Genomic DNA, 19,800 nt, shown 5'->3' with positions numbered 1-19,800 from the left:
GTTTTGAAGTCATCATCATTTAGGTTATATATCTCATTTTCTTTGGGATTATTTTCTGTGTATTTGTTACTTTCTTTCTGTTCTGGAGATTTAACGTATTTTTTCATATTGCTTGATGTTGTTGATTTGTGCCTCCGCATGGAGATAGAGTTTAGTTGCTCCTTTCACTTGTTTCAGCTGCTGCGGTGGGGGAGCAGCTGTTTATACTGCACCAACCAGGAACCCTGTCCGCAGTTGCTAACTGGGCCTGGGCCCCTCCTCGTAGCCACAGTGGCCCTTTGGATTCCCTCCTCTGCCGTGGGGGCCGTCACAGGGGGGCTTCAGGCTGCTGGTGCCTACTATTGCAGCCCACCTAGATGTGCTCTCTCCTTGGGGTCTGCAACGGTGTTATGGGCTTTTCCAGCGGCCAGGGGTGGGATCACTTATATTTGTCGCTCCGTTGCTGTTGGCACCCACAAAATCTCACTTGTCCTCTATGGGTTGCAGGAGAGCTATTGGCATCTTCTACAGTCTGTGGTTAGTTCACCTAGCTATGCTGCTTTTGCCCTGGGGTCTTCCAGCCTTGTGGCTGGCGGCTGGGTGCCTTCTACTGGTGCTGTGCAGAGGCTTTCCCTAAGGTTGCTGTGAGCCTGTAGGGTTTCCCCCTAGGCTACGAAGCTGGGTCTCTGGAACTCCCCCCAGCCCCAGTCCTCTCCAAGATCTCCGGCTATCCCTAGTCCCACGGGGCGGGCAACACAGCTGGGGGTCGCCCCGCCCTCTGGGATTCTCTCCGGGCCTCTCCCGGAGCCGTGAATGCTCGGCGTGGCCCCTCTGCTAATGGCAGACAGAGAGTTTTGTCTGCTGCCCGGGCGGAACTCCGGAGCTTCCCATCCGGGTCGCAGAGCCGGCCTTTGAAAGTTCCCCCAGCCCCGGTCCTCTCTGAGATCTCCGGCAATCCCTAGTCCCACAGGGCGGGCAACGGCAGCTGGGAGACCTCCATACCCTCAGCGACTCTCTCTGGGACCCTCCGGGCGCCGCGAACACCAGGCGGGGTATCCCCGCCAATGGCGGGGAGAGACACTCCCTGCGGGCTCAAGTGTGCAACTCCAAAATTTCCCTCTGCGTTTAGGAGTAATTGCGGGGGGTTTAGGTAGGGTTCTGGTCACCTGTTTCCACCGTCGCTCCTCTGTTGTGTGCTCGCTCCTGCCCTAGATGTGTGTAGATCCTCTGGGGGCGTCCGTTGGAAGAAAGCCGCTTGCGGGTACTAGGCTGCTCGTCGGGGTCGGAGAGTTTTCACCTATTTCCACATCCTCCCGGAGGAAAGTCCGTCCGCCTTCCGATGTATAGTCGCATGGGTATCTCAGATGTCCTGAGATGCTGTCTGGATATCCTTTGTCAAGCGATAAGTGTCCAAATAATTGTAGACTCGAAGGGGGAGAGACAAAGAGGACTACTCACGGCGCCATCTTGGATCTTCCCCTCTGTCATAGAGGCTCATTTTAATATAAAATGATGATGATAAATCACCCATTCCCTCAGTGAAAAAATATCCAACAACTGATAAAATCATGATTATCTCTGATTCAGAGGAAAAGCAATAATTTAACAACCATGGCCATCAGCACACTGTATTTAGAGTTGTAAATTTAGTAGAACAACTGGAATGATAATTCCAGAGAACTGGTAATGATACATGGGCATTTTGAACCATTTATCCAAACAGATCCCTTTTCTCTAGAGTTTACTAATCTGGCTCTAAGTGATTTCTAATTCCACCCTTTCCTCTACCTATAAGGTTACAATGGCAGCTGGATTGAAGAGTCAGTGACGAATAGTAGGACTGGGATAATTCTGTCTACCATTCCTCAGCACCACGCTCCCTCTTAAATTCTCCTTCATGGGTCAGTTTCTCTGTTCCACTTGCATCCTTCAGGGGAGAGCTACCTGGTAAAGTGACAGCACAACATTATCTTGATTCTCATTTTGTTCAGGCCCTATGTGACTAAAGGCTAGTGACCAAGATAATACATTTGGAATAGTCATAGTAAAGACCTATTCAGCATGGTAAAGAAAAGATGTATTAAGTTATTAAAATGTTCAAGTTAATAAATGGGTTACCTTATATCAGTTTTGCATAATCTACACCCCCATGGGACCATGAACTGCACTGAAAATGTAAGAACATTTTTGTATGTATGTGAATATTTAAGGGAAGAGGGTCATAGCTTTTGTCACTTTATCAAATGGTTTAATGACCAAAATAGGTTAAGAATCAACCAATGAGGATAATTGTTTTTCAATTCTTAGCTACACAGAAGAACATTTAGCCTTGAAATAATGGTAAATATAATTTCCTTTCTTTAATAATGATACCAGGGACTACTATAATGCCTCAAGGCTCTTAAAATGAATGTCAATAGCAATTATGTAGTATTTTGAAAATTTTTAATTATTTGAGCATTTTTAATTCAGTCTATCAAAAGGCAATTGTTGCAAGCATAATAATTATTTAGATTTTGAATGAGTGGAATTTTTTTGTGTCACCTTTGTTGCTAATTACTATATATGACACTCTAGAAAAATCAATTAATCTCTTCAAATTTCAATTTTCTTGGTTGTAAAATGGGAGCTATAGACGTGGTCTGTGGCTATTTAGGTTCTGTTGGATAAGGAGACAAAGAAGTGATTGAACAGGGGACCAGTAGTATAGATGCTTTTAATCAGGGATTTTAATTGTGACCTGGATTCAAACCCTGACCGACACAAGTATGATTCTGATGCAGGAAATTCTACAGTAGCATCTTAAATATTCTCCCTGCCTTCAGTTTGCCCCACCAGAGTTATTCTTCTAAGAAGTAGTCAGTGTGACCCTTTAAAAATATGTGCCAGATCGTGCCATTCTGCTCAAAACTCTCACTGGCTTTCCATCTCATTCCAGGGAGAAGCTAAAGTCCTTGCAATTTTTGCAAGCTTGCTACTCCAGGTGGGGCCTGCAGACCAGCAGCATCAGCTGAATCTCAACCCCCACCCTGGAGCTACTGAATCAGAATCTACATCTTACCAAGAGCCTCAGATGATTCAAATGTCCAGCAAAGTTTGAGAATCAACTTGACATCTTCTCCTCTTCCCCTTTATGTTTCTCCTTGCTTATGCCACCTCAGCCACACAGGCCTCCCTGCAGTTCACCCACATGCCGGACTCCTTCCTGCCGCAGGAACCCTGCATTGTGTTCATTTAGTCTAGTATTTTCTTCCCCAGATGTTTGCACGGATCTCCCCTTCAACTCTCTTAGACTTTCCCAAATGTCACCATCTCAGTGGGGCAAGTCTGACAACCCTACTTTAAACTGCACCTCGCCCCCACTCCTTACGTGTCTTTCTTGGGTTATTTTTCTCTATAGCATGTAACATCATCTGGCATACTATGTCATTATTTACTTATTTGTATATCGTTTGTGTCCTCCTTATAAGATCCATGAGAGCAGAGATTTTGGTCATTACTCTACCCCATTACCTAAAACAATGATTAACATGTATTTGTTGAATTCATGAGTCAGATGAGCAAACACACATAAAGCTAAACACAGCCTGTTGGGGGAGGCCCTAAATAATTGATATCCATGATTAATATTATGTTTTGTTAGACACCAAGGGTATTTCTGCTAGGTGGACAGGGTATAGCAGTCTTTCACAGATCAAGAATTACATTTTGGACAAGTATTCAATTAGTGACTAATGCTGTGAAAGGTTGAAAAGAAGTTATTGTAATAATCCTCAGTAGACAGCAAACTTCATGAGCGAAAGAATTGCATGTGTGTGTATTTTTGTTCTATTTCATTTTGACTTTTTTCTCACTGAAGTAGTCTTTTTACCTGGCACAGGACCAGGCAAATGGCAGTCATGAAACAATGAATGAACAAATATATCTTTCACCATATAGAAGATGGTAGATAAAAATCTGTCTTTGTCCCTTCGGCCTCCTTTGTCAGCACCAGCCTGTCTGCCTATCTGGTCTTCTCCTAGATAGAGTTCTCCCTCTGATTTTCTTGCACTAGTATTTTATATTTGTCATTAGCTTGAAGCAACAAAAATGTTAATGTGAATACAAAAACTTCAAGTCATCCACTGTAGAATGAGTTAAGGCAAGGATCAAGGATTTATCTATCCTCTGCAACTACTTTCAAATTTTTAATTTTTTTTAGTAGTGGAACTCTTTTTTTCCCTTTGAGCAAACTGTTGCGCGGAGGCTCAACGACTAGAACAGAGAACAGTGGCACAGCTATAGATCAAGCAGGGGTTAGGTGGATGGAGACCCATTTCCTCAGCTTTCTCTTTTGCTTCCTCCTTCCCCGGTGGCCCCGTATAACACCTTGGTAGAACTTCAGTGATCCAAAGAAATGCCTGCCCTCTGAAAAGAGGGCAAGATAGGTGTCCAAAGAGCAAGCAGAAGTCCCAAAGCGACAGACCCCTAAATGAAGGGGCCAGGGAAACCATCCAAATGGGTAGGCAAGATCCTACACACAGGATTTTGCATATTACCTTTACAGATTGGCCACAGAGGTCAAAATCTGGCCATATTTATATAAGTGACCTGGGAATCCAAGGAAAAGGGCACCAGATCATTTCTAAGTCTCTCCAGCTCTAAAATGTCACAATACAATGATCTAGACTGGACAATAATCAAAGCACTGCTTGAGATATAATTTTCTAAAATATTCTCTTGCTTCAGAACCTCTTGGTAGTGACGTATCTCAGTCAGTATAAGTAACCACAGAGAAGGGAGGCAACATGGATATGCATGAAGAAGTCAGAATACCTGTTTTAGGATCCTAGTTCTGCAATTACAAGACATCTAACCTTGAGAAAATCATCAGACTCTCTAATTCATGGTCCTTAGCTCTAAAATAAAAAAGATAAACCATGTTCTCCTACCCCTACAGGTTGTTGTAAGGATAAAATGATACAATAAAAATAAAAACCTTTGGAACTACTAAAGTTGTATGCAAGTACTAACAAAAGTACCAAAAATAGACTTCACGGTTAAGGGATACAGATACATCACTTCTAATGAGAAAGTTCCAGGAGATAGTATTTGAACCTTGAATAGTTATTTGAGTTGATAATATATCCCCAAGTCAATGATCTGCCAGTCAACTGCACCATGATACAGCATACTGTCTGTAGCGCTCATTCATTACTCATTTGATATCCATTTGGCATTTACCACATAATATATTAATTTCCTTTTGCTTATATATTTTGCCTCCACAGCTAAATAAAAGCATTGAATAAAAATATATTAGCAAAAATTTCCTTTGAATGTTGTTGACATCAATACATAGCAGTGTATCGATAATTTTTTTACAGATTATTAAATTATAAGTAAAATTGTAAGTGTTCTGAAATTTTGCCCAAGGAGGATGTAATAAAAATAAGATTTGAAGTATCATGGTTTAAGCCATGAGTTATTTTTTTATTTAAATAATTAACTATAATTATAAAAAAGGAGAAATGCAGTTGTTGGTTAAAGCAAGAAAAGATGATTGCTTTAGACTTACTGTTGCATGAAGAACTGAGGCATTGCAATGAGCAGCGTCCCAACGCCCATGATTAGGCACCCTGCTCCAATTATTTTTGGCCTGTGAAGTTTGGCTCCAAAGTAGCTAACAAATGTTATCACTAAAAGATTCCCTTTGGGGAAAAGATGAAATGTTCATATGTTAGAGAACTTAGAAAAATTCATCAGCATAACTAAACAAATACAACTAAATGAATGAATGTCTATAGCAGATCTGGCCATGTTTTGTTTTGACTAAACCCTCTCCCCACCATCTTTCCCATCATTTGTCTTTCTTTCCTTTGATCTGAGATGACTGTTGACATTGTCTTCACACTCATTACTTCAATCATCTCATCCCTTTGTCAAGATATTTTAATTACCAACTCTTCTACCTCATTTTTACCCGCACTAAATAGTTGTCCTTTTGAAGTGTTTTATCAGTAAATCAGATTGTGGAAGGTTTCCTTCAGTTGCTCTCTTAAATTTTTTTGGTGATTTTGAAATAAACTTTACTACTATTTCTTCACTTATTAAAGTTTTCTGTTAAAACTTCTAGTAGTTTCCCATTTGCTCTTGAAACATCCACTACATAGTCTTGCTTTAGCTGATATTCCCTATAGAAAGTAAAGCAAACACGTGTACCTCTCTTTAAATGAAATCCAATTATGAAACTCATATTTATGCAAATGATACTTTGCAATTTGTTTTCATACTTTTTACAAAAAGATAAGACTCAACAATAAAAATGACCCCACATAAACAACTTCAGGAATACATCAGTTATGTAACTTCAATGTATACTTATAAATTTTACGAAATACAAAATCTCCTTAAAATACCCCCACCTAACTCTTTATTAAAATGCAAAGAATGAGGTTTTATTTGAAGGTGGGAATTACGCCTTTCTAAAATATCTTTAGAGAGCATGCCACAAGTTTCTTTTAGTTGATGATGGTGATAACTGATTAAACATGCTTTGGGGAAGATGTTCTCATGCTTTGCTGTGCACACAAATTACTGGAAAAGGGTAGTGAGGGAAAGAGAAACATTAAAAATGCAGAATCTTGGCATCTCCTAATAGTTTCTGATTCCATGGGTCTGGGGACCAGCCAAGAAATCTGCATTTTTCATACTAGCTCAAATGTGTTGATGGAGATGGCTCCCAGAACATGCTTTGATAAACACTGTTTAGGGTCTTAGATTTCAAAGTGCTTTAAAGTTGTAGCTATTTTCATTTGGAATATTTAGTTTTTAAGAACTGCAGTGCTGGACAGAGGGAGAACTTAGCAATTGCACAGCAATCAACTGTGATGGCTGATGGGTGGCCTTGTTTTGAAGTTCTCCTCCATGTTTTCAATTTTCTAGCAAGAGTGTGTTTCCTTACATCTGTAAGCAATCAGTTAATTTACCACTGTCTATTCACATTGCCAGCTTTAGTCAACTGCAAAAAGAGCAGCAATTTTTATAGCCTTGAGGGCAATAATGATAGTGAGAAAAGTAGCTTGCACTGTGGCTCCAGACTTTATAGCTCCAGGAAGAATCAACCTCTTTTTAATTTTCACATCGAAAAAACTGAGTATGAGATTTCTCATTTGACATTTAAGTATTTAGTAGAAGAAACTTTGTATCACGTTATATTAACTATGTCTATACTTTTGTTAATGTGTCACAGTAAACAAACCAAAACAAAGTAAAAGCTGACTTTCAGTTTATGGGTAACGTGTCCTTCCTACCACCACCTACCTTCTCCAACTCCCTCACCACCAACACCTCACAATAAAGGACTCAATGTTTACAGGCTGTTTCTGTGTTACGTTAGTGAGTATGCCAAATACTACATGATACCATTTCAGCATCTGTGATATCTATCAGAGTTTCTGCTTCCTTTACTTAGTATCCTTCCTGAGTTCTCAGAAGATACACTTTGGAAATAAATGGTGATGAATAATCTTTAAAAATTTCATTGGATATCAAAATTCTTTCACATCTACCATCACTAGCCTCTGAAAAGACAACAGATCCAGAGAGTTTTAAAAATATGTTTTACCAGACTTTCAAGTAACAGATTCTTTCTCTCTCTCTCCCTCTCTGTATAAACACACACACAAACACACACACACACACACACACAGTTTTTCATATAACAGAAAAGAGAGCTACACAACTCATCTTATAAGACTAATATACACTTGACACCAAAACTAGACAAGGACAGTGAAAGAAAAGACAAAGTATAGTTTATTCAAGGAGTGCAAAAGTACCACCAAATAAGAAAAAATCTATTAATTAAATCACCATATTAAACAACATAAGAAAAAATTCCATAGTTATCTTAACAGGTGTAGCAAAAGCATTCAATATATAATTAACCACTCATTTATAATATTAAAAAGCTGAGCAAATTAACTTTTAAGGTATATCAAAACCACACAGCAGGGGGCCGACCTTGTGGCCTAGCGATTAAGTTTGGTGCACTCCCCTTTGGCAGCCTGGGTTCAGTTCCCAGGTGCAGACCCACACCACTTATCAGTGACCATGCTGTGGTGATTACCCACACACAAAACAAAGGAAGATTAGTACAGATGTTAGCTCAATTCAAATCTTCCTCAAGCAAAAAGAGGAAGATTGGCAATAGAAGTTAGCACAGGGCAAATCTTCCAAGCAAAAACAAAACAAAACAAAAAAGACCACACAGCAAACATGTTGTTTAATGGTGGAATTTTAAAAGTATTTTCTTTAAGTTCAGATATGAGCGAAGGATGCACATTGTTACTACTTCTATTCACATAATACTGATGCCAATGCAATAAGGCAAAACAAGAAATAATCAGAGCTAAGAATTGGAAAGAATGATATAAACTTGTCTTATGTTTCAGATAATATAATTTTCTATTCAGAAAACTCTACAGCATCTACAGACAATCAATTTAAACTAACAAAAGATCAATAAGGTTGCTGCATACAGGTAACATTTAGAAATCAACATTGCTCCAATATTCCAGGAATTACCAAATAGGAAATGTAACAAAAATTGTTTCCACAATAGCAACAAAAGCTTTAAATATGTAGGAATAAATCTAATAAAAGATAAGCAATACATTTATAGAGAAACTTACAAATAAAATATTGACAGCTATAAAAAAGGCCTGACTAAATGGAGAGATATACCATGTTCATAGACGTGAAGACTCAATATCGTAAAATATCAGTTATCTGATTTGATCCATAGATTCTATGCAATTTCAATCAAACTCAAATAGAATGTTTCAGGAAACTAATCCAAGTATAGCCAAGAACAATTAGAAGAACAAAGTTGAAGATTTCCTACCTGATAGCAGAGTTAATTATAAAACTATAATCAAGAAAACTGTCCTGTATTAAGTCAGGGATAAACAGACTCATGGAACAGATTTATACTTAAATGGTAAGTTAATATATGATACAGAAGATATTACAAATAATTTACCTAAGTATATATTCAATTAGTGGTAACTGGAAAATTGTTTATAATAGTATAAAAAGATCCTACTTCGTGCCATATAAAAAAATCTGTTTCAAGGATGGTCCTTTTCTGGTCCAGCATGTAAGAAGCTGGAAGTTGCCACTCCATCTTAACACTAAGTAAAAAGCTGAATAAACTGAAAAATCAACTCTTCTTAGATCCATCAGAGATGTAGGATCATAGTGCAAACATCTACCCCTCAAATTGAAGAGACCAACAGGCAAATGCAGAGAATTGTGGCTAGCTGGGGCAGACACCCATGAGAACAAATCTCTTTGGGAACGAGTGCTGAGGTAGGAAAACCTGAACAATAACTGACAAATTGCTAGAGGCTCAGCATGAACAAATCTGAGAGACAAAAACTCCAGAGGGACCCAGTGGTTGAGAGCCCCCACACTTTTGCAAATTTTACTCCAGAATCTTGACCAGGTTCTCACAGTGAATACTGAAAAAAAAAATCCTTCATCCTTCCTGCATAGGGAGGAGAAAAGGTATCATTTTGAAGTATGCCAGAGCACTCCATTCTTCTTACCAAGGCCTGTCCTCAGGGTAAACTAGCTAACCAGAGTCTAAGTTGCTGAGGGCGTTAACAGAAACTAACTGACCTGCTGGAAGGAAAATACCCAACTCAAGTTGGCTCTAGCCATCCAGTCCCACTGAAGATGGGGGAGGGAGACTGAGAAGCATGTGTGTACTTCACAGTCCAGAGGTACAGGCTTATTAACAGATGGAGACCTACTCATAAGACTATAGAAATGCTTCCGTTGCCCCGCACCTCACCACCACATCACAAAAGTCAGTAGTTCCCTTTACCCAGTATATCATTTCCATCTGTCAAGAAAAAATCATAAGATGTGCTAAAAGGCAAAAAAACAAATTTTTTTGAAGAGGCAGAGCAAGTAGCAGAACAAGACATGGCAGGGATGTTGTAGTTATCAGACTGGAAACTTAAAAACCTACGATTAAGATGCTAAGAGCTCTAATGGATAAAGTAGACAGCATGCAAGAACAGATAGTAATATGATTAGAGAGATGGAAATTCTAAGAAAGAAGCAAAAAGAAATGCTAGAAATCAAAAACGCTGTAACAGAAATAAAGAATGCTTTTGATGGACTTCTTAGTAGACTGGACACAGCTGAGGAAAGAATCGCTGAGCTTGAGGATATATCAATAGAAACCTCCAAAACTGAAAAGCAAGGACAAAAAAGACTGAAAAAGACAGAACAGAATATCCAAGGACTATGAGACTCCAAAATGTATACATATGGGTAATGGGAATTCCAGAAGGAGAAGAAAGAGAGAAAAGAATGGAAGAAATATTTGAAACAACAATGTCTGAGAATTTTGCTTAAATTAACATTAGATACCAAACCACAGATCCAGGAAGTTAAGAGAACGATGATGCCAATAAACGCCAAAAAAAAGCTCCACTGTAACTAGACATGCTATTTTCAAACAGAGAATCAAAGATAAAAAAAAATTCCTCAAAGAAGCCAGAGGAAAAAACTCACCTTACCTCTAAAGGAGCAAAATAAGAATTAAATCCAATTTCTCCCCAGAAACCATGAAATCAAGAAGAGAATGGAGTGAAATATTTAAAGTGTTGAGATAAGAAAAACCTACCAACCTAAAATTCTGTACCCTGTGAGTTATCTTTCAAAAGTGAAGGAAAAGGGCCAGCCTGGTGGCACAGTGGTTAAGTTTGCACACTCTGCTTTGGCAACACAGGGTTCATCAGTTTTTATTCCGGGTGCAGACCTACACACTGCTCATCAAGCCATGCTGTGGTGGCATCCCACACAGAAGAACTAGAAGACTTATAACTAAGATATACAACTATGTACTGAGGGTCTAGGGAGAAAAAAATAAAGAGGAAGATTGCAACAGATGTTAGCTCACCGCCAATTTTGCTTGCCAAAAAGCTTACCTTAAAAAAAAGTGAAGGAGAAATAGTTTCTCAGACAAACGAATATGGAGGGAATTTGTTGCCAGTAGACCTGCCTTACCATGAATGTTGAAAGAAGTTCTTTAGAGAGAAGGAAAATGATAAAGATCAGAAACTTGGATCTACATAAAGAGAGGAAGAGCATCAAATAAGGAAAAAGTGAAGGTAAATTAAAAACTTTTATTTTTCTTATTCTTAATTGAGCTAAGAGATAACAGATTGTTCAAAATAATAAGACCAACAATGTACTCAATAAAGCATTCTTATGTATGTATGTATGCTTACATGTAAGTGGAATGAATAATAGCAATGATACATGAGATGGGAGGGAGAAATTAGAATTATTTTGTTATTCTAAGGTACTCACACTACCTATGAAGTGGTATAGAGTTATTTAAAAGTGGACTTGGATTAATTGTAAATGTATATTGCAAACTCTAGGGCAATCACTAAAAAAGCAAAAAATTAAGTATAACTGATGTGCTAATAAAGGAGAGAAAAATGGAATAATAAAAATGCTCAATTAAAATCACAAAAGGTAGAAAAATAGTGGAGGACAAATATATGAACAAAGAACAAGGGCAACAAATAGAAAACATTAACAAATATGGTAGATATTAATCCAACTATATCAATAACCACTTTGAGCATCAATGGCCTATATGCACCAATTAAAAGACAGGGATTCTCATAGTGGATCAAGAAACAAGATCTAACTATATTTTATCTACGAGAAATTCACTTTAATTATAAACATATAGATTAAAATTAAATGGATTAAGAAAGGTATAACATTCCAACAGTAATCAAAAGAAACAGGAATAGCTGTATTAATTTCACACGGAGCAGACTTCAGACCAAGGAAAGTTATCAGGGATAAAGAGGACCATTAATAATGACAAAGAGGTTAATAATGCATGAAGACATAATAATCCTTAGCATGCATGTGCTTAATAACAGAGCGTCAAAATATGTGAGGCAAAAACTGATACAACTGTGAGGAGAAATAGATGAATCCACTACTACATTTGTAGACTTAAACACCCCTCTATTGGAAATGGACAGATCCAGCGGGCAGAAAATCAGTAAAGATGTGGTTGAAGTCAACAACACTACCAGTCAACTCATTATAATAGACATCTACAGACTACTTTATCCAACAATAGCAGAATATACGTTTTTCTTAAGCTCACATGGAACATTCACCAAGATAGACCACAATCCAGACCACAAAACACACCTTAAAAAATTTAAAAGAACATAAATCATACAACGTCTGCTCTCAGACCACACTGGAATTAATTTAGTAAGCAATAACAGAAAGACAGCTATAAAATTCTAAACTATGTGGAGATTAAACAGTATACTTCAAGTAAAATATGAGTCAAAGAAGAAATCTCAATAGAAATTTTTGAAAATTTCAATTAAATGAAATAAAACAACAGCAATTTGTCAAAATTTGTGGGTTGCACCAAAAGCAGTGCTTAGAGGGAAATTTACAGCATTGAATGCATATATTAGAAAGGAAAAAAGACCTCAAATCAGTAATCTAAGTTTCCATTCTAGGAAACTAGAAAAAGAAGAGCAAATTAAATCCAAAATAAGAAAAAGAAAAGAAACAATAAAAATTAGAGCAGAAATAAATGAAACTGAAAACAGGAAATCAGCAGAGAATATCAATAAATCCAAAAGTTGATTCTTTGATAGGATCAATAAAATCAATAAGCCTCTAGCAAGGCTAAGTAAGAAAAAAAGAGAGAGGACACAAATTACTAATATCAGAAATGACAGAGGTGACATCACTACAAATCCCATGGACATTAAAAAGATTATAAAGGAATACTATGAACCACTCTATGGCCATAAATATGATAACCTACATGAAATGGACCAATTCCTTGAAAGACACAATCTACCGAAACTCACATAAGAAGAAACAGGTAATATGAATAAGCCTATATCTATTAAAGAAATTAAACAATAATTAATAACCTTCCAAAACAGAAAACATAAGGCCCAGATGGATGCACTGGTGAATTCTACCAAACAGTTAACCAAGAAAATTATATCCATTTTCTACAGTGTCTTTTAGAAGATGGAAGCAGAGAGATTACTTCCTAACACTTTCTTTGGGGCCAGCATTACCCTAATACCAAAAACAAACACATTATAAGAAAAGAAAACTACACACCACTACGTCTCATGAATAGAGATGCAAAAATCCTCAACAAAATATTAGTAAATCAAATCCAACAATATATAGAAAGAATTATATACCATGACCAAATGGGATTTATCCTAGGTATGCAGGGCTAGTTCCACGTTAGAAAATCAATTAATGTAATCCATCACATCGACAGGCTAAAGAAGAAAAATCACATGCTCATATCAATAGATGCAGAAAAAGCATTTGACAAAATCCAACACCCATTCATAACAAACTCAGTGAACCAGAAATAGACAGAAACTTTCTCAACTTGATAAATATCTACAAAAAACATAGAGCTAACATCATATGTAATGATGAGAAAGTCAAAGCTTTCTCATTAAGATCAGGTACAAAGCAAGGATATGCCCTTTTACCATTGCCTTTCAACATTGTACTGGGAGTCCCACTTAATGCAATAGGACAAGAAAAGGAAGTAAAGGTATACAGACTGGGAAAGAAGAAATAAAACTGTATTTGTTCCTATAAGACATGATTGTCTATTTATAAAATCTGAAAGAATCAAGAAAAGAACTCCTGGAACTAATGAGTGACTATAGCAGGATTGTAAGATACAAGGTTAATACACGAAAGTCAATTACTTTCCTATATACCCATAAAGAACAAGTGGAAATTAAAAACACATTTACACTAGCACCTCCTAAAATGAAATACTTAGGTATAAATCAAACAAAATATCTATAAGATCTATATGAGGAAAACTACAAACTCCAGTGAAAGAAATTACAAAAGAACTAAATAAATGGAGAGATATTCAATGTCAATGGATAGACAGACTCAATATTGTCAAGATGTCAGTTCTTCCCAACTTGGTCTATACATTCCACGCAACCCCAGTCAAAATCCCAGCAAGTTATTTTGTGGATTTTGACAAACTGATTCTAAAGCGAATATGGAGAGGCAAAAGACCCAGGATGGCTAACACAACACTGAAGAAGAACAAAGTTGGAGGACTGACACTAACAAACTTCAAGACACACTATAAAGCCACAGTAATCAAGACTGTAATATTGGTGAAAGAATAGACAAATCAATGAAACAGAAGAGAGAGCCCAGAAACAGTCCTACATTAGTATGATCAAATGATCTTTGATAAAGGAGCAAAGGCAATACAATTGAGCAAGGATAGTCTTTTCAACAAATGGTGCTAGAACAACTAGACTTCCACATGCAAAAAAAGGTCTCTTCACAAAAATAAACTCAAAACAGATCACAGACCTAAATGTAAAACACACAACTACAAAGCTACTATAAGACAACATAGGAGAAAATCCACCCAACCTTGGGTTTGGTGAAACTTTTTAGATGTAACACCGAAAGCACAACCTATGAAAGAAATAATTGATAAGCTGGACTTCATTAAAACTAAAAACTTCTGTTCTGTGAAAGACAATGTCAAGAAAATGAAAAGGCAAGCCACAGACTGAGAGAAAATATTTACAAAAGTCATATCAGGTAAAGGACTGTTCCAAGATATAAAAAAACTTTTAAAACTCACCAATAAGAACATAAACAACCTATTAAAAAATGGGCCAAGAGGCCTGCCCCATGGCCAAGTGGTTAAAGTTCCACACACTCCCCTTCGGTGGCCTGGGGTTCAGATCCCAGGTGCGGACCAACTCCACTCATCAGCCTTGCTCTGGAAGCATCCCACATACAAAGTAGAGGAAGATTAGCCAGATGTTAACCTCAGAGCTAATCTTCCTCAAGCAAAAAGAGAGGAGGATGGGCAATGGATGTTAGCTCAGGGCAAATCTTCCTCCTCACCCTCCCCCCCAAAATGGGCCAAATACCTTAATAGTCAGGTCACCAAAGAAGATATACAGATGGCAAATAAGCATATGAAAGATGTTCAACATCATATCTCCTCAGGGAAATGCAAATTAAAGTGACAATGAGATACCACAACACACTGATTGGCCAAAATTCAGCATACTAAATGTCGGTGTGGTTGTAGAGCAACAGGAACTCTCATTCATTGCTGGCAGAAATGCAAAACGGTACAGCCATCTTGGAAGAGAGTTTGGTGGTTTCCTTTAAAACTAAACATATTTTTCCCATACAACCTAGCAATCACTCTCCTTGGTATTTACCCAAAGGAGTTGAAAACTAATGTCCACGCAAAACCCCACACATGGGATATTTATAGCAACTTTACTCATAATTGCCAAAACTTGGAAGCAATCAAGATGCCCTTCAGTAGATGAGTGGATAAATAAACTGTAATCCATCCAGAAAATGAGCTACCCAGCCATGAAAAGGCATGGAGGAAACTTAAATGTATATTACTAAGTGAAAGAAGACAATCTGAAAAGGCTACATACCGTATGATTACAACTATATCACATTCTGGAAAAAGGTAAGACTATGGAGACAAAAAAATGATCAGTGGTTGACAGAGAGTGTAGGGGGAGGGATGGATGAATAGGCATAGCACTGAGATTTTTAGGGAGGTGAAAGTCCTCTGTATGATATAGTAATAGTGGATACATGTCATTACACATTTGTTCAGTCCCATAGAACAAGAGTAAAGCTCATGTAAACTATGCATTCTGGATGATAATGACGTGTCATTGTGTGTTCATCAGTTGTAACAAATGTACCACTCTGGTGGAGGATGTTGATAATGAGGGAGGCTATGTGTGTATGGGGGTAGGGGGTATACAGAAAATCTCTATGCTTTTGCTCAATTTTTCTGTGAACCTAAAACTGATCTGAAAAACAAAGTGTATTAAAAAAAATCTATCTCGAGTTGATTACGTCCTAAAATGTAAAAAGCAAAATTTAAAAATATTTAGAAGAAAATACATGGAAAAACATTTGAAACAAAGAGAGTTAATATCTGGCATACTAGGAGGTCATGATAGACAAAACATTTTATTTTTTTGGCAACTCTCTGTGGTTCTTGGAGAAAAAGCCTTTGTTACGAAAAAATACTTGGGAAGAAACTGAGTGCCTAGCATATGTTAGATGATAATGCCAATTGATGTCAAAGGATAAATGAAATTGTTCTGCAAAGAAGAAGAATTGAGAGCTAGAAATGGACAGTGGAAATGGGTCTGGAATTCTCGAAGGAAGGAATGTGGAGAAAGGCAAGAGGAGTAAATTAAGATTATGGTCAGGAAACCCACTTTTCCGGAAAACTATGAATTTCAAATAACTAGAACAAAGGTGATGTTTGGGATAAAGTTTTGAAAGGAAGTAAGGGAAATTTAAGCCATATTATTGCATCTAATCCAATAAGTAATTTCTATCCTTAGAATGATCTGAATTTGAATTAATATGAATTTGGACTCAGGGTCCTTTGTTGTGTCCTAAGAAACAGTATACTTTATCAAATATAGATTCTACTGAGTTGCACTGGGACCTGAAAATCCAAGAAAAAGTGTAAACCAGATTCGAAGTTTCTTAGTTCTAAAATGTTTTTATACTATAATCCATAGTGAGTAATAAAGTATCCCTTGACATTTAATTTTCTATCTGCTCAGTTCTTCTTCTGTGAGTCTGATTTATTCTTTTGATCTGCAACAGCTGCCTTTTCATACTTGTTTGTTCTCATGATGCACTGTGTCATCCTTACCCTGACTCTCCATGGCCCTTCATTCAGCTTGGGGTTGTAGGTAGGGCAGACATCAAGGAATAAATCAACTACCCAAGCCTACGTAAGGAGTTTACGCACACAGCGACATGATCAGATGTTTCAGAACATCTTTGCTACACAAAGTGTGGTCCATTGACTAACAGCATCAGCATCATTTTGGAGCTTATTGGATATGCAGAATTTTATTCCCCCTTCCTATAGAATTAGCACCTGCATTTTAACAAGATTGTTCTAGTCACTTGTATGAACATTAATGCTTGATCAGCACTGAACTTAGAAATCTTCTTCCGGTAGGATGATGAAAGATGGATTTGGGAAGCAAAGGCCTGAAGGCAAAACGTTACCATTTTATTCTTTTAATTCCTGTGTGACATTCAGAGCAAGAACTGAGACATACAGTATGAACCAAGAAAGTAATTGTTGAAGAGTTGAAAAATATTCCTTCACTGTTCTGAAGGTTTATCAATGAAGCTGGAACTGGAGCCATCAGAGATTTTGCTATAGCGTATATTTGAGTCTCATTAGGCAGGAAGGATCACAGAAGCAACTATTTTGTTTACTTCAACAAAGAATTAAAGCTTCTTAGGTTATCAGTTCAGGAAGCTGACTAACTGGCAGCTTTAAAGTACTCCCAAACAGTGACTAAAATCACTTGATCTTTTCAAGTTCTAAAAGGGAGTCTATAGTCAATTGCTAAGCAAAGACACCTGAGGGTAGAATTTTTATTATCTGCCTGGCTCTAGTGTTCTTGTGAATAAAATCCCTTTCTCTTCTTTCCAGACCACTGGGCAGAAACACCTTTTATGGTTTTACTTCTTCTTAAATGATTGCAATAAATTTTTGTAGAGTCCATTTGGATTCTTCCAAATTTTGAAACACAGGGCTTCCAGGATATATGACTCCTTTGCAAAAATACTTCCCACATACTTTAAACTCAAAATAGCATCTCACCCTTTCTTCCAGGAAAGTCTCTCACTCTGATTGGAAATTCTAAGTTGGGTGAGTCATATAACAGAGAACACCCGGGGCAGGAAATGTATTGGTTGCTCAGAGTGAACAAATTGCCTTTATTGTACCATAAAGTCATGGGAAATTCTGTCCAAACAAAATTTTATGGATAGATCTGATCCTAACAGACAGAAGAATGCAGTGAGGATGTCATTTAGTCATGCCTAGAAGAACTTGTACTTAAAAATGAAGTCAGGGATCTGCAATACCTACCAATTTCAAAACTACCATCAATAACTCCCACGAGCGAAGAAGGGATATCAAACCTTCTCTCTATCTGAGTGATGGTGCTCTTCAGATAGCCTTCTGCCAGTGCTTTGGCAAAGTAAACGAAAGACAAGGCACCCAAGAACACCTGGAAAATATGACAGGTCACCTTTGGTTTGATTCCAGCTTGACACGCAACTGGAAACTTACTAAACAAATAAACAAAAACGCAAACCAAGAACAATGTAACAAGCTTGTTATTATTGCAAATTTTATTCAAACATGGTGATAGGCTTCCTTCAGCCTCAAGCTCATGTAGATTTCTAAAAGATTCGAATTCTCTTGCAATTCATTCAGCATCTATGTGGAATTACTTTTTTTCCCCCTTTCATTTCCTGTCCCCCAAAGGATATTCAAAGGAATCTTATCTTTGAAAAGAAGATTCATTGTGTAGTGAAGCAAAGAGAGGAAGGAGCCATTTGTAGGTAAGAAAAAAACCCAAAAACCATAAACCAGAATCTTATCACAAGTCTAGCACTCCTGATTGTTCACAATGATGGTGCATGCACCAGTAGAGAATATAAGAGACTGAAAAAGTAGAACTACTATTCCTTGTATTTAAGTTCATGTTCAAGTTAAATTCATACTCAAATTCTTATTTGATGAAAAACATTTTTTTGATATCCGGCTTATCTATTTTGCTAGACTTGGGACTGTGATGGAGTACCCACAGGGCAGGTTAGCATTTATATGCTAACATATATATTTGTTGGGTAAATGTTTGGTACAAAGAATGAACAGGAACTTGAAGTCACAAGGTGAACCATTTAAAAAGCAGCCCTGTCCCTTACTGTATGGGAAGGAAAGTCAAAATTTTCTTTTATAAAATGGGAACAATCTGGATGTTTCAGAGATTAAATGTTATAACTGTGCTTAGCATAATATCTGGTAGATGGTAGAGAATTAATAAATATTAGTTTCTTCTCTCTCTCTCTCCTTTCTGTTTAGGAGGGGCATTCAAATAAGTCAGAAAAGTAATACTTAGTAATTTAACCTACATGGTCAGGCAGAGATTGCTTTCACTGCCTAGCAAAGGGTGGTTTTTAATAAAGCGTATCTAAGATCATTTTTTAAAAAGAAAAGAAAATTCTTGCTTCCAGCTATATTGTGTAGAAAATATCTGGATGGAGAGCCAAGAGCATCAACTCCACCCAATTCTTTGTTACTCTGTAGTTCACCATTTACATTTTTCTAATGTTTAATTGTTTGTTACCTTTAATTCACTACAGCATGGTTGTTTATCCTTTGTGGAGGAGTATTCTGTTTTAAAGGAAGGCCTCCCAACAGGTTGCATTGAACTTTTGCAGAATAACTGGATATTTTCTTTGGATGAAGTGTCCATTATGAAAATGTTCCTTGACTCTGATCTGTCAAAGTTGATTTTAAAAGTGAAAAAACAAAAAAACGTTTCATTCAAATCCACACAGTTTATTAAATAATGTTTTTTATTTCACAGTAGATCACAATTCTGTAGACATAATTTGACGTGAAGCTACCTTATTTTACCACAGTAAGTTGGCAAAGTTTTTCAATTAAAATCGACCAGGATATTTGATTAACTAATCCTGCTATTGGGACTCAGTAGCCAGCATTCTTTCTCAATCCCTTCAGTTTAAGCCTCATTATGGCAAAGAATAAATTTAAATGTTGCCTTTGGAATAAATAACAAGGCGGAATTTTGCTAACTTTGTGGTCTTGCCAGCTTAAACTAG

General features: G+C 37.3%; 1 protein-coding gene across 14 annotated transcripts in view; it reads right to left on the bottom strand.

Moving 5' to 3' along the window:
* Window positions 1-19,800, bottom strand: part of SLCO1C1 (solute carrier organic anion transporter family member 1C1) — a 64,662-nt gene that overhangs the window by 40,251 nt on the left and 4,611 nt on the right. For 13 of the 14 annotated variants that reach the window (XR_011439717.1, XR_011439716.1, XR_011439715.1 and 10 more), the window contains 3 exons: window positions 19,302-19,455; window positions 18,035-18,176; window positions 5,537-5,669 (listed from right to left, as the gene is read on the bottom strand). Coding sequence is in view for 11 of the 14 variants with exons in the window: in XM_070270031.1 (XP_070126132.1) it covers window positions 5,537-5,669; window positions 18,035-18,176; window positions 19,302-19,430 (404 nt within the window). In the remaining 3 variants the exon portion in view is untranslated. The remainder of the gene's footprint in view (window positions 1-5,536; window positions 5,670-18,034; window positions 18,177-19,301; window positions 19,456-19,800) is intronic. The other variant, XM_070270040.1, reaches the window with a different exon arrangement.

The sequence above is a fragment of the Equus caballus genome, chromosome 6, assembly GCF_041296265.1.
Source record: "Equus caballus isolate H_3958 breed thoroughbred chromosome 6, TB-T2T, whole genome shotgun sequence".
NCBI classification, from domain to species: Eukaryota; Metazoa; Chordata; class Mammalia; order Perissodactyla; family Equidae; genus Equus; species Equus caballus.
This window is presented reverse-complemented; position numbering and strand designations above follow the sequence as displayed.